Consider the following 15,690-nt stretch of genomic DNA (forward strand, 5'->3'; position numbering starts at 1 on the left):
GATGGTGATAGCGACCCTTTTCACTGACACTTGTGTTTCAAAAGTTTCATAAAAGCCCACACATACAAAAAGTATTTTTATTAAAAACAAGAACAACAACGTTGCCACTTGCCATTTTTTAAAAAACTTGATTTACAAATATAAAACAAAACCACAGTATTTAACACAACAAACAAATCATTCATTTAAACAATAATAAACTATAAAGGTAATATTTTAGCACTTGTAGAAGTATTACATTGTTATGATAACATTATCTACACGAGTACCATATTTAATTTGCCAATAATACAAAGCTGGTTTTGATCTGCAAATCTACCGCATATTTCAGTTTATCTGGACGCTGTCGTTTTCGCCTGCACGCTCTTATCGAACTTTCAGCCTTATTAATTATTCATCTTACGTCATTATGGGAGGGTCCCGGACCCGGAAGTCAGATGTTGCTGTTGCTGTTGAGTCACCCCTGACTGGTAATAGGCAGATAGCGGAAAACAGCTAGAGGTGATGCTGGAGAGCTTGGCATCTTTGAACCGTCCCAGAGAGGGAATAAATGTGTTTTTCAATTAGGATATCACCTCGAGCATCTGTGCTTTACTTTACAAGACTGACGTTTTATCAAAATGATGGAAGAAATTGACAGATTTCAAGTGCCACCGGTAAATCCAGAGATGAAGCTGCTGGTGAGTATCACTCACTCGCACTACGTAGAGAATAACACTGTGTACCTTTACAGGTCGTGGGAAATGACACTGTGTGAGAAGACTAGTAATTTTGTATTACCTAACCGAACCTGCTCCACAAAGGTCAGGCACATTAACTTACCAGATGTCATCTAAAGGATCGGTGGGGTTATTTAGACAAAACCGACATATCTATGCTGATACTATGCCAGTTGCTATGGTAGGCTACTGACATGTACTCAGTCGCGTTTATGTTAATGTTATGTTATGTTAAACCTGCCTTAATGAGACCCAAATAAATCACTCACAACAAAAGTTATATACTGATGATGATATAATTTTTTTGAAGGACAGAAATGGATGTTTGTTAATAGCTGTCCGATTCGTGAATATTACGTTCTTTTGAATCGGAGCTTTTCAATTAATCGGTCTTCTTGTTTATTGAGTTTGAATCAGGTCGACTCCCTGTGTATCGCACTGGAAAAGACGCTTAGGGTATTGTTCAAATGAATCGCCGAGAACCAAATGATTGAGTTCAATTTAGTGATTGTGTGGAATTGTTACTTTACAAAATCAAATAGCAAAATTTTAGCAAATTAACTGCTTTGCAATGTTTTGTTGTGGTAATATCAGGACCACGCAATGATGCGTTATGATGACGCAAACCAGTCTCTAAATGTTTTTATTGTTTTAAGCTTAAACTGAATTAGAATTTGTACATTAAATAAAATTAAAAGTACAATAACAAATAAACTCTTAAAATAACACAAATACTGTACAATTTAAGTTGTAATTACCGTCCTTGTGCTTTCATAGAAAGAATACAAGCCGTAAAGTACTTGACTTGAGTAGATTTGCACCCGTCAGCCCAGTCAGACACACACATCTTGAATTTCCTGAATGTATTATTTGTTTCAGAGCTTGTGTAAACACATCGATTTCCAGTGAAGTAAGTATGTTTTCATTCAGTTAGTAGGCCTGCATTATCTGGCTGGACTGAAGTGTGCACTTAAAAAAATGCTGGACTGGTGAGATATGGGCCGGCTTGATAATGTCATTCCTTTTTCATAGGCGCCCCACTATTCCCAAAGTGGCAAAGACCCAGCTGTTACTCTATACAACATACTGTGCTTTCTCATTGCAATTCATTCTTCTGTGGACAGAAAATGATATACACCGACTGCAATATGTCTCCATCCTTTTATGAATTTACTAGTTATTGGCTTTCTGATTTGTTGTACCATACATAGATTAAGTTACATAAATAAGAAAAAAATGGCCAGTTTAATTTCAGAATGCCATGTGGATAAAAAGAGGGCTGCAATAACAGTTAGCTGCCACAGCGCTTGTCGGTTTGTGGTGACTGTAATTTTGCCAGGTAGGCGATTTTCTTGGATCAGCATCTTTTGTTGGTTATAGAAAACATACTTGTCGAACAAACATTGTCCTGACACAAACCCTAACCAGTAAATACCCCTCAGAAAATACCCCATCCCACCCCTTTTATTTTATATAAATAAATTAAAATATAGGGCTATAGAATATATATGTTGATAGTGTTGTCAAAAGACCCGGTACTTCGGTACCAACTTGGTACAAAAAAAATGAAAATGTGTTGGTACCAGGTGTCTTTAAGTTCTTGATGCATACAGTGCTATAATTTCCGTGAAGCAGAAAACGCAGACAGAATCTCAAAATACAGTCATGAAAATTAAACTTACATTTTAATATGGACAGTCACGGAATTTGTCAACGTTAGCATAAATTAATCAAATCAAATCTCCATATGGACCAGTATCTGTAAATGTTAAGCCACAAAAGTTGGTTGAAATCTGAATCCTGCATGTTCTTCGCGTCTCGTCTCTGTGTGAATGAATGAATGAATGGTTTGTTTACTACTGAATACTGAAATTTTGGTACCGTGACAACACTATATGTTGGTTATTGTTATCATGGTAGTCACCTTATGGATCATGCTTGCTGTGACTGGTCCAGAGTACATCTTGTCATGTAATCCCACCAATCCTTTTTATCACCTCAGCTGTGTCAGCATTTGCTCATCTTCATCTCCTTCATCAACCAACATCACCAAAATGCCATATTGACATAACATGTGGTCAGAAGGGGCATAAAGGTCCTGAAGTTCAGATCATAGTGTCCCACACGATGCCATTAATATATATTAATATATATTTAATCTATAATCTTTTCCCGTTGTTAAAAGTTGACCTCATTGACATTCATGAGGATGAACATTAGTCCTTGGGAGAGATTTTACACGAGATCTACAGGTGTACAATGTGTCAATGTGTCAGATTCATCATAGTAACCTTGTTTTTGATGTGGTTCTGTGGATGTGTGAAACTTGCTCTGCTCTAGATCAATTCAGACTTGCTTATGTGTTTCAGTTCCTATAGATTTCTGATCACCTTAATCTTGTAGATCAGCTTTAAACAATGAGACCAGAGATTAGGGTTGCATCAGATTGGGTTGTGTATGTTCTGAGGCTTGGTTTTCTCCAGTAGATCTTGCATAAATTTCACGGGCAGTTGTACATGTAGCTGGAATATGCATGACTTTAATGTTGTTCTTTGTGGTGTTGCTCTGAGATTTGTGTAGCATGTGTAGTCCAACTCAATAACATTGGATTACTCAACAGAGTCCTTTGTAGACCACGAAGTACAAAAACAGATAGCATTTTTACATTTATGTTGACGTGAAGCATTACCTTGCTTTGAAGCTGTATCCTGATGCTCGAAAAAATGAAAATTACATTGTGGACGAGCAACAGCTGGAGATAAAGATGAATCACAGTGGACTTTATGCCCAGCATATGACTAGATGCTTCAGGAGCTTGATGGTATCCTGCTATTACCCACAATCCCCTGCTGGTCTCTTTAGCTGGTGCTGAGCTTAAAGGGTTTGTGAGAGCCCTGCCAGGCCTACAGCTGGCACTATGCCAAGACTGAATCAGTGGGCAAAGAGGTTTCCTTCAATAACAAGTCTACTTCATGTTTGTTCCCCAAGTGGATTTCTTTATGATACAGATCTAGTGACCCCTCCAAAGGTTTTAGCATCTTTTATTCTGCTGACATGAGCTAAGCATATTTGTTTTGTTAATGTCAGACAATTGATATAATATTTTGATACTGATATTTGATATTGCTAATAGGTGCTTAGTGGAAAAGTTCATAAATCATATCAATGTTATTTTAGTATTATTTTTACATTATGGTATCATATATGTTTTTATAGTCATTTTAATTTGCTATCATTTTTATATTTTTTCTTTTGATTTTAGTTTTAGTAGTTTGTGCTATATTCTTTTATTTTCCTTGTTAAGTTTTATTTTTCCCCAAATATCTCTGTATATAGTAGTCTTTATTACTTAAATAATTTATTATATTTTATTATATTATTTGAGGATATATATATATTCAATCGACATTGAAGTTATCAGTATTGTTGTATGGACTTTTTTCATCTTTCTCTTGAAAATATCCCATATGGGGTTCAGGTCAGGTAAGTAATATGGTTAGCAAACCACTTGTACGTGATTTTGGTACAGTGGGCAGGTGCTTAAGTCCCACTGAAAAAGAAAATAAGCATCTCCATAAAGCATAAGGTGCTCCAAAGTCTCCTGGTAGATGGCAGCATTGATTTTGGACTTGATAAAACACAATAGGCCAACACCAGCAGAAGTCACGGCAGCCAAATCATCAATAACTTCAGAAACTTCACATTTGACTTCAAGCAACTTCGATTCTGTGCCTCTCCTTCAGACTCCAGACATTGATTTTCAAATGAAAAGCAAAACTACTTTTTACTTTTATTTGAAAAGAAGGCTACCTAACCAATTTCTAGCTCCCAGTCAACTTTGAATTTAATATGCTTTGATACAGCACTCTGTGAACAGCCAGCCCTTCCAGTAATGACCTTCTGTAACTTACCCTCTTTGTGGAGGGTGTCAATAATTGTTTTGTGGACCATTGTCAAGTCAGCGGTCTTCCCCATTATTGTGGTTTCAAAGAACAAGCAATACCCAGAATTTATACTATTGTCATTGAATGAAACTCAAATGTAAATATTCTATTATTTTGAAATACTGGATTACTGACTTTCATGAGCTATATATATATATATATATATATATATATATATATATATATATATATATATATATATATATATATATATATATATATGTATGAAATTATATAGTGGCCTTTATATTTTCATATTAAGGGTTTCATTATGTTTGGGTTTCTGTGGCATCAGAATGTTTGAAAACCCTTGTGTTTCACAATTCACAGCATTCTATCTACTGACCAGATTGTTTGTGGTTTGAAGTTTCAGTTAGTCATCTGGTATGTCATGAACTTCTCCAAAGACATAGCATTGCTATAATCGCATGACTCTAGGGGCTCATGATGACAGCCCAAAGACTCTCAGATGGCCACATGGGCCTCATCCAATAAAGGCAGGCTTTTTAGGTCATAATAGGCGCTCTGTTGGAATAGGCAGTTTGGGTGTGCTGTCAACATTCCTCCAACAAGCTCCCTCTGTTCTGCCTCTCTCCATCCCAAGTGATGTCACAGAGCAATCTGACCCTACATATTGAAGGCTTGAGCTACAAAAAATGCTTGGTGTCATGCGAGCCAACTATGCAGGAAGTACCCGGCGGTTACTATGACAGCTAGAATCTCCCTCCTTTCATCCATCTCTTCACCAAACAGCTGTGCAGAAAAGAGGTTGTGTAAAAGATAGGGTGTGTATTGGCTCGGACTTTGAGTAGTAATAAAAGCTTGTTGTAAATTTTATATTGTACAAGACCGTAAGATTTGTTTATCAATCTGTCCAATTTCAGTGCCATTATATTTTCTAAATGAAATTAATAAAAAATCAAGACTTGAAATATTGTAAGAGGCCTTTAACTACTAAACATATTTTACTGGACTGTCATACTTTTAATTTTAAAAACTATTTTTTTTGTAATACTGCAGTTTTGTTCAGAAATGTTTTCAATAGATGTTTCGGAAACACTTTACTTAGCCTTTATGTATAATGCAGTATAAATGTTTTTATGCATTAATTATGCCTTGTAATGAACGTTATAATGTATTTTTATAATCTTATGAATAATGTAACCACAGTTAATACACAATAGCTCGGTTTTACAGACAGGGCTTAGGTTAAGCTAGGTTTAGGCCATAATTCAGTTAGGACATTTAAGTAGCTTTTATTAACATGCCTTAGATAATAATGCTACTGGTGTGCATCTTGATACTTAACAATGAAACATTTTAAATTCAGTCAGTGCAAGTTTATTTCAGTCAATGAAACCAGGGGTATAACACATATCAGTTAATTGTTAGACTATTCATTTTAAATCCGGTTATAATTATTTACAACGACAAGATATTATGAATAATTATAATGCATTATACCCTTTTCAATAACCTTTTATAATGCATTCTACATAAATGTTTTAAATGGACAGTTCACAAAAAAAGAAAAGAAAATTCTGTCATTATTTACTCACCCTCATGTCGTTAGAAACTTTCCTTGATAGACTTTCGTTCATCTTCAGATCACAAATTAAGATTTTTTTGGTGAATTCTGAGAACTCTCTGACCCTCCATAGACAGCAAGGATACTATCGTGATTAATGCACAGAAACGTAGCAAGGACATCTGTAAAATAGTCCATGTGACATCAGGGGTTCAACCGTAATTTTACGAAGCTACGAGAAGCTGCGCAAAGAAAACGTATAAAAAATTAACATGCGCACTCGGTCTGTCTACTGAACATTAACAATGCAGATTATGTTAATTACATTCTGGGTACACTCCAAAATGGCGAAAGACGGGGAAAAGAACGCTTGAATAAATTATGTTGTTAATTGTTTTATTTTCACACAAAAAGTATTCTTGTAGCTTTGTAAAATTACGATTGGAATTTTTTTTTTTGCATAAATCAGAAAATACTGATAACCATCAGAAAAAAAAATATTTTCACGATGTTTTTAGGAATAAAATCTTGTATAAATTCAGGCAACATCTGGATTCATCTGATAACCAGTAGCTTTACAGTACATTGGGAGTTTTCGACTGCACAGTCCCTACATCTATCTCTGCTCCCAGAATCAATAAATCGCTGGAGCACAGCTGTGAAAGCAAATCTGAGACGTTTTGAGAGAGATGTATTAAAATGACCCGTTCTGGTGACAACATGGTGACATTGTGCTGACTCGTGTTATTTCACCCAACCCCAGCAAAATCAACTCCCTTGATACATGGCCTGTCTCACCAGATGCCATTATTTACAACCGATTTGGCTGTCTGTTTTTCATCAGCACACCGAGCATGGTTGGAGTTTAGTACCAGAGGGATCCATTCTACATTACACGCTTTCAGATTTGAAAGGGTTTTCTCGATTTACACTCTCAATTCTTATTGAATCTACAACTTTCTTGAGATCCATTTGTCAGCTACTCGATATTGGAATTGTGTTTTTTTCTCATGTAGTGAGAATGTAGTGTTGCATCTACCTGATAAGTGTGATTGTGTTTTTGTCTCCAGGATCCTGCAGCAGCGTCTACTTTGGAGGCTGAAACAGAAACGAGAGAATCCGAGACAGTTGCCATCAACTACAAGCCCTCTCCGCTACAAGTGAAGATAGGTGAGGCACTTTGAACTTATGGCATATCGTCACCAGTGTAATTTGTTCATTTGAGTGTAAAAACGACTGTATTGATTTTCCCACTTGATATTGTGATTGTGAAGCATACGGTTTGGAGCGAGAGCTAAGAAGCGATTAGCAGAGGCCGTGTGAAATGGATGACCGTGGTTTTCGATAAGCAGGAGTGTAATGAGCCTTCAAGTCTGAATGTTTCTCTCAGATAAAGTATCTACAGCTCATTAAATACAACTGTTGAACCTTTTTGGGCTTTCTTTTTCTAATAAGAAATTTGAAATATGAGCATAATAATTTCTGTGTAAAAAACATCCTTATGTAATTCTTCAGGTTTCAAAACCATCTAAATAGTAATATATTTTTTTAGATTTACATTTAGCTTTAATTTACTTTTATTTCAGTCATTTTAGTATTATTTAAGTTATAAATTTCAGTTATATAAAATTAATATTTCAGTCTTTTTTCTATTTTAGAGTTTTTCATCAAATATTTGTATTTTTTTGATTGCAGTGTCATGTGAATTATTTAAAACAAATTTCAATAATTTTAGTCTTAGTTAAAAAAACATTAATGCAAACATGGCTATCTATATTATAAAAAAAGACAGCAAAAATTAAGCTTTGAGGGTTTAGAATTAAAGTGCAATAATGTCTTGAATTTTTAGGAACTGTACCTTTCCACACACAAAAAAAGAGAAAATATATATATAAATATATATATATAAATAAATAAATAAGAAAAAAGTCAATTTTCCCCCAAATAACAGAAAAAAACAAAAACAACATTGCTTATTGCTCAGTCCTCTCTTCCACTGTCTCTTTCTCCTATCCTGCATCTGTATCTCACATCACTCTCTGTTCAGTGTTGCTTTGTTTGGGCATCCTGAAATACAGCATTTTCTGTTGTTAATTAAACTTCACTTTAAAGTCCACCTTCTGACAGTCTTATTACTTATTGCACCACAGAGAAATCTCCCACACACACACACACACACACACACACACACACACAGATCAATGTGTGTAAGTCACACAGAAGTCAAGCTCAGACTTCACGCCTGAAGAAACAGTTCTCCAGCCAGAGAACCACGCAGAACGGAGAATATTAATAAGACTGTAGTCTCAACTCATGATAAAACTTTGTGTGTTGCCATGGTATTTATCTGGATTCAAAAGAACTGCAGTTCATGGAATTTATGCAAAGACGACTCAAGTGTTCAGTATGCAAATGAATATGAGAATGAAGACCAATAACAATTCCGTATGCAAATATTACAATCGCACCATCGCTGTTGATTACATTTCGAATGCTGAACGTTCTATCAATAGGAGACTTACGATATGTGATTTGTTTTGAATTTGTTCTTTCGGTAGAGAAACAGCGAGAGCTTGCGAGGAAGGGCTCGGTGAAGAATGGAACTGTGGGTAGTCCAGTCAATCAGCAGCCCAAGAAAAATAACGTTATGGCCAGAACAAGGTAAAGTAATAACTTTATTCTTTAATTTATCTATCTACCTACATTCACATTCCCATTCAGGCATAGATGTACATGTTTGATTGAACTGGTCTGTCAGTCTCTTCTATTTTTCTACTCTTATTACAGGTTGGTTGTCCCTAATAAAGGCTATTCATCCTTAGACCAGAGTCCAGATGAGAAACCGCTTGTAGCACTGGACACTGACAGGTATTCACACTTAAAACCTCATTCTGTTATTCTCTGGGAAGTGCTCTAGAATCCTTTTGTGAATACTTCTGAATGCTTTACTTCAAGGGAAGGATTAGAATGTATCAAATGCTGAGAAATGGTAATAAATCCTCTAATTAAAGCTTTGTGCCATTTTCCTAGCAGACACAATGCCAGCCATCTCCATCTAAAAAGGACCTGACATTTAATCAAATACCAGCTAATTTTAAAGCGAGTAAAGCTGGTGCTCTTAAAACTGCTGTGAAAAATTGACAAAGCATAAAAGATTTAAAATGAATGTGCTTTTCTGAATGCAAAGCCAGACACCAGCTTTGGCAAAATGAATCAATATTTGCTCTTACTAACAAAAGCAAAAAGTCACTTCAGAGATTTTCTCACCTAGCAGAGACCCCAATTAAATATGAACAAAATTGTCTAGAAAGGCAGAAGCAAGTGTCATTATCTTATATCGTCTTAGTTTTATTACAGTTTAAATGAACTGTTCTATTTCAATATATTTTAAAGTGCATTTTATTTCTGTAATGTAAAGCTGAATTTTCAACAGCCATTACTCCAGTCTTCAGTGTCACATGATTCTTCTGAAATCATTTTAATATGCTGATTTGTTGCTTAAGGGAAACCGCCAATAATAATGTTATATAAATAAATTTTTTTATAAAAAAAATAAATAAAAAAAGTCCTTACCTTAACTTTTGAACAATAGTGTATGCAAACATGCGTACTGTGATGCATTTACTTAATGATGTGTTTACTTATAAAAATGAATCTGTAAGAGTGAATTCTATTTAGAAAAATAAGTGTAAAATACAGTTTTTTTGACCTCATTTGTTGTCCTTTTAATACAGATTAAAAGCATGGTTAACCCCAAAATGAAAATTCTGTCATCGTTTACTCACCATTTTCTTGTTCCAACCTGTATAAGTGTCTTTTGAACACCAAAGAAGATATTTTGAAGAATTGTTGTAACCAAACAGCTTGTTGACTTCTGGTTACCAACATTCTTCAAAATATCTTCTTTTGTGCTTAACAGAAGAATGAAACTCATAGATGTTTGTAACAACACACGGATGAGTAAATGATGACAGAATTGTCATTTTTTTTGGTGAACTGTCCCTTTAAAGATTTCTGACATGCTCTTAGTGCAGAATCACCATTTACAGTATAATTCTCTAATCAAGATTTGCCTTGCTTCTTAGTTTCCTGCCCTGAGAGTTGGAAAAAAGCAAGAAAACATGTTTGTTGACAGAAGTCCAAAGCACTTGAAATCACCGGTATCATTTGTGTAGCCCAAACCCTTCTGTAATGTGATGTGTCGCAGTATGTGTTCAGCCACAATAGCGTGGTTGCTGTTCGGTTCAGATGATCAGGCACAGCGTGCAGCTTCTCACACAGATGGGTCTCTTAACTTAATGCTTTCTGAGCTGCCAGCTGTCTGCTGGATCTCTGTGACCTCAGCTGCCTGCAGTTGTGATCAAGTCATCTTTTTGGTCACTCGTCGTTCATTGTCTCTCTGGTTCTCTTTTTCTATTTCAGCCTCGCTAAGTCTCTGTATGTAACACTCATTCCCTGACATTTAGTACGCACACCCACTGTCTGTCACATGCTCAGGCGTTCTGGCCATCACATGCTTGTACTAGTTCCTGTCATACTTATTCTTGGAAAGCATAGCTTCATTAAAACAACTTGTAATTACTGCAGCAATCAGCAGAAGGCTCTGGACTGTTGCTGTTGGGTTTTCCTGATAAATTCATTTGGCTGCAATGTCATCTACACATTTTCTCTCTCTTTCTTGCTCTACTGTGACTAAACAAAGTCTCTTTTATAAATATTACTAGAAAATATTATAGGCGTATTATATCGTTGGTCTGTAGCTGTTTGTCTGAAATGAAGGTGCCCGATTGTGACTGTTTACATTCTGTTGTCTTTTAGTGATGATGACTTTGATATGTCCAGATATTCATCATCTGGATATTCCTCAGCCGAGGTAAGATGTCTAAAGGACCAGGTACTTATGCATTGAAATAAAGCCACTTAACTATTTGAACCCTTTGCCGTCTCATTAAGGCAAGGCAAGTTTATTTATAAAGCACATTTCATACACGTAATGGTAATTCATAGTGCTTAACATAAAAGGAAATAAAATAATCATATAAAATAAACAATAATACAATAAGACAACAATAATACAAGGAATTAACACTTTTAAAAATTATTTAAAATATTATTTAGAATGAATTTAAAACAGTTAAAAAATGGAAATGATTATATCAAATATTTTAGTGCAATCAGTTTGGATGTAGCACAGTGCTCATTCAATAAATGCACAGCTAAAGAGATGAGTTTTGAGTCTGGATTTAAATGTGGCTAATGTTTTACGATCTGATCTCTTCTGGAAGCTGGTTCCAATTATAAGCAGCATAACAGCCAAAAGTGGACTCCCCTTGTTTTGTGTGAACCCATTGTATTTCTAACTGACTCAATCCTAATGATCCGAGTGCTCTGTTAGGTTTATGTTCAGTGAGCATATCTGCAATGTATTTTAGTGATTTATAAATGAGTAAAAGTACTTTAAAATAAATCCTAAATGTAACTGGAAGCCAGTGTAAGGACCTGAGGACTGGTGTGATATGCTCAGATTTTCTGGTTCTAGTCAAAATCCTGGCAGCAGCATTCTGGATGAGCTGCAGCTGTCTAATGGTCTTCTTGTGAAGGCCAGTGAGGAGACCATTACAATAGTCCACCCTGCTGGTGATGGAGGCATGAACAAGTTTCTCCCAAGTCTTGACTGGAAACAAAACATCTAATTCTTGCAATGTTTTTGAAGTGATAGTATGCAGATTTAGTTACTGCTTTGACATGACTACTGAAACTAAGGTCTGTCTCCAGAATCACACCAAGATTCTCGATTTGGTTTTTAGTTGTTAGACCCCTAGAGTCAAGGTATGCATTAGACTTACACTGGTCACTACAGTACACCATTCAAATAAATTAACTGCTAATTCAGCAGCATCTTTACAGTAGCATATATAACTTTACAGTAGCCTATATATATATATATATATATATATATATATATATATATATATATATCCATAACTTCGCTGATAACTAACCATTTTGTTATTTTTTTCCTATAGCAAATAAACCAAGACTTGAACATCCAGCTGCTGAAGGATGGCTACAGATTGGATGAAATCCCAGATGATGAAGACCTAGATCTCATCCCCCCAAAATCAGTCAACCCCACCTGCATGTGCTGCCAAGCCACTTCCTCCACAGCCTGTCAAATTCAGTAACCCCAGCCTCCCTTGAACCCCCCAGTCCCAACCCTGTGGGTTAAGCTCACAGTTAGCTTTAGATTAACTACTAAAGAACTTAAAAAAAAACAACAACAATAGAATGGATGTATTAAAATGAACATAAAATAGTGAAATGTAATGAATGAAAATGCACAAGTATGTAACTGTCATTGGTTCCTCCTATGGTAGGATGCGAGTCTTTGTATCACCAGAGGGCGCTAGACTTAGGTGTGAATAGCTTTAAGATGCGCTGAGTTGTATATACATGCATGGTGCAACAATAGAAGAATACAACTGCTTAAATATCTTTTAAAATTGAACAAAACTGAACATTTCATCCTTCTACAGAATAGTTTTCCCAACATTTTTGGCTTTTGGCCAAATGAGAGATCTGTCACATTTAACTTAATAGGCCTACTTACTTGAGAAAAAAAAGCTGAAAGAGTAATATCAGCAGACCTTATGATTTTATTTTTATTTTTATAACTCCGTTTCTGTTTTATAAGTTTTTCAAATGAAAATCAACAATTCAGTTTCTTTCCCCGTTTTGGGATTGCCTGCTCTAGACGCTTTCTGATGTTATTAGGAAAGGTGTGCTTGTTTTCTAATGAAAGGGAATGTATAGTGACCGGGTGAATTTGTTTCTCATAATTTTCATTGCAAACTTACATATTAATATATTATGAGTAGCTTTGTAGCAAACACTAATGAAGGGAATACTCTTAAATTGAGATATCCATACCGGAAATTGTAAACACTTAAATGTTAGTTACTAAAGATGTACCTCTACATAGGACAAACAAGATAATCCGGTACTATTTCCTGATTCAGTGTGTTTCATTTTTGAGAGCTCTTTGTTTCGAGGAACGTTGTGATTTATTAGGAAGGGAAGAAAGCTTGTGTTGATGTAATAGCAGCTGCCAGATAAATATTCCATCATCTCTGTCATTAGCAGGACAAAAATACTATACATTTAGTTCAATTAGCTTGTGCCAAATGCATAAAATGCATTGTTCCTTTATTTTATAGATGGGACATGCATGAAATTCCTACAGCCTGCATTCAAAATCAATTTTACACTTTAGTGCTCTCGTCTTTATAGTAATTTTAAAGTGCAATACCATTTTGTGAGACATTAAATGTAGTACTCTGGAATAGGATGCTCTGCGTTTGATGTTTTGCTTCAGTGGGATACCTTTCCTTAAAAACGTATTTATTAATTCATCTCAGCTGTTTCATTCAGTGACCAAATCACTATCACTTCTAAAAACACTCATAGTATGAAGGTCCTTGCATTGATTTGAAGACTGCACTGTGCTCTACAGTATTTGTGTCTTCTTTTTGTCATGCAGCTGTTGTTTGTTTTGTGCAGCTTTAAGAGCACTTTATTGTCTTGCGTGTATATCGTCACTCAGTTGTCATTGCCAGCTGTATTTGGATGTAGTTTCACCAAGCACAACCTAGTAACACTCCAGTTTTCATCTTATTTGGCAAATTAAAAGAATGTATTAAGAGAGATTACAATATATAATAGTATAGAAATCTAATATTTTGTTTCTTACACTACTGTTCAAAAGTTTGAGATCATTAGGATTTTTATTTTAAATGTTTTAATTTTTTCAGGAAGAATGCATTAAATTGGCAGTAAAGACATTCATAATATAAAAATATTTCTATTTCAAATTATTTTCTTTCAACAACTATGGAAACATTTTTCCTGCCATGGCAAAAATAAATACGTTAATTGAGACTTTTTATCACACAATTCAGACATTATTGCAATTCAGTTTTTTTCTTGCAATTGAGAGGCTTTTTTCCTTCACAATTTCAACTTTTCTTTCAAAAGAATTGTATTGAGACGTAAAAACAGTCTAAATTGTATAATCAAAAAGTCGCAATTACCTTTAACTATTTTTATCCTGTTGATGAAACGAGCTTCCATCATTTACTACATTTGCATCATTGGAATAAATTAAATTTTAAAATATATATTCAAATAGAAATCAGTTCTTTTAAACTGTATTAATATTTCACAGTATTCATCTTTTTACTGTATAAATGCAGTCTTGGCGAGCATTAGAGACGACTTTCAACAACATAAAAAAAAAAATCTTGCCAACCCCAAACTTTTGAACATGATGTATGAATTGACAGGCTTTTTGTTTTAAATATTGTGTATTGGACTCACAAATTTAGAACAGTGCTATGTCATTAGCCAGTTACATATTTTCTTTTTACTGCTTCTCATATGGATACAAAACACAACAACTCCCCTAGACCATTTCCCAAATGCTTATATATATTCATTATAATAATATGCAGACAAATATTTCCTACTACACTGCCGTTTAAAGGTGCATTCACTCAGTATTTTGTGTATGTTGTGTCATCGACACCAGCATGAGCATTACACAAACGCCAATGCCATTATTAATGTACTCCACAAAAGAAAATGTCCTCTTATGGCCATGTTTCAGTGGTATAGCCCTTAGCATAGCAATAGTTAACCTACAGAATGGCCTGTTCAGTAGACCTACCCTAAAGTAGATGGAGAAGTCCTCTTAAGACCGCCGTCTCTAAGCTGTCATGCTACTTTACAGATGTGCCGTAAGACCGACAGATCTGTGTTGTGATGAATGAAGATGTCTGTCATCCCGTGTCAATGCTTTGGTTATTTGGTTCAAGATAAAAACTCTATTGTGTAACGTCTAATTCACTTTCTGTTGCTACACTGAAGTAGAGTATGCCTTAAGTAAAGCTATACAATGGGTCATGCTGTTTATTGTTGGCGGTATGTTTTTAATTTATTGGTATACAGGATTTTGTTTAACATTTTGTATTTTTAGTCTATTTTCTTTCCTACATTTTCTCCCCCTCTGTCGATAAATATGATTGTAAAGACATGAACCGTTTCCACAGCAGTATTTATTAATGTTTGTTGTTCTGTGTAGTGAAACATATGAGTAAATACATCTGAAATTACAATTGCAACACCCTTGTCCTGCGTATTATTATGCATATGCATGCTACCAGAAAAAAAAAGTGACTTGATAGAATTTCTGTACTGAAATTTGAATATTGAAATGTAATTAGAAAACACAATGTTTATGAAATAAAATGGATAATAATTTATCTATTTTAATCAATTTTAATACAAATAATTTTATTTTTTATTTTTTATAAATGTATTTAAAAGGTGTGAATTGGTGGAGATAGTGAAGGAAAAGCAGTGTTCAAAATATCAACCATTTTCAGTTACACATTAATTGAGTAATATATATATATATATATATATATATATATATATATAT

The 15,690-nt window shown here is 34.8% G+C and overlaps 1 protein-coding gene across 1 annotated transcript; it reads left to right on the top strand.

The window, feature by feature from the left end:
• Positions 1-437: 437 nt before the first annotated feature.
• LOC113038820 (protein FAM219A-like) lies at positions 438-15,370 on the top strand. Its single transcript, XM_026196508.1, has 6 exons — positions 438-680; positions 7,262-7,361; positions 8,750-8,852; positions 8,979-9,059; positions 11,010-11,064; positions 12,218-15,370. Exons 1-6 carry the CDS (start codon positions 621-623, stop codon positions 12,374-12,376), a joined length of 558 nt encoding a protein of 185 aa, XP_026052293.1. The 5' UTR covers positions 438-620; the 3' UTR covers positions 12,377-15,370.
• Positions 15,371-15,690: the final 320 nt, after the last annotated feature.

This window comes from Carassius auratus, chromosome 21 (genome assembly GCF_003368295.1).
Source record: "Carassius auratus strain Wakin chromosome 21, ASM336829v1, whole genome shotgun sequence".
NCBI classification, from domain to species: domain Eukaryota; kingdom Metazoa; phylum Chordata; class Actinopteri; order Cypriniformes; family Cyprinidae; genus Carassius; species Carassius auratus.

Coding starts and splice junctions, on each gene's coding strand:
- LOC113038820 (XM_026196508.1), top strand. CDS start 621: ATGATGGAAGAAATTGACAGATTTCAAGTGCCACCGGTAAATCCAGAG. Junction 7,362..8,749: donor TCCGCTACAAGTGAAGATAG/GTGAGGCACTTT, acceptor TTCTTTCGGTAG/AGAAACAGCGAGAGCTTGCG. Junction 9,060..11,009: donor GTAGCACTGGACACTGACAG/GTATTCACACTT, acceptor GTTGTCTTTTAG/TGATGATGACTTTGATATGT.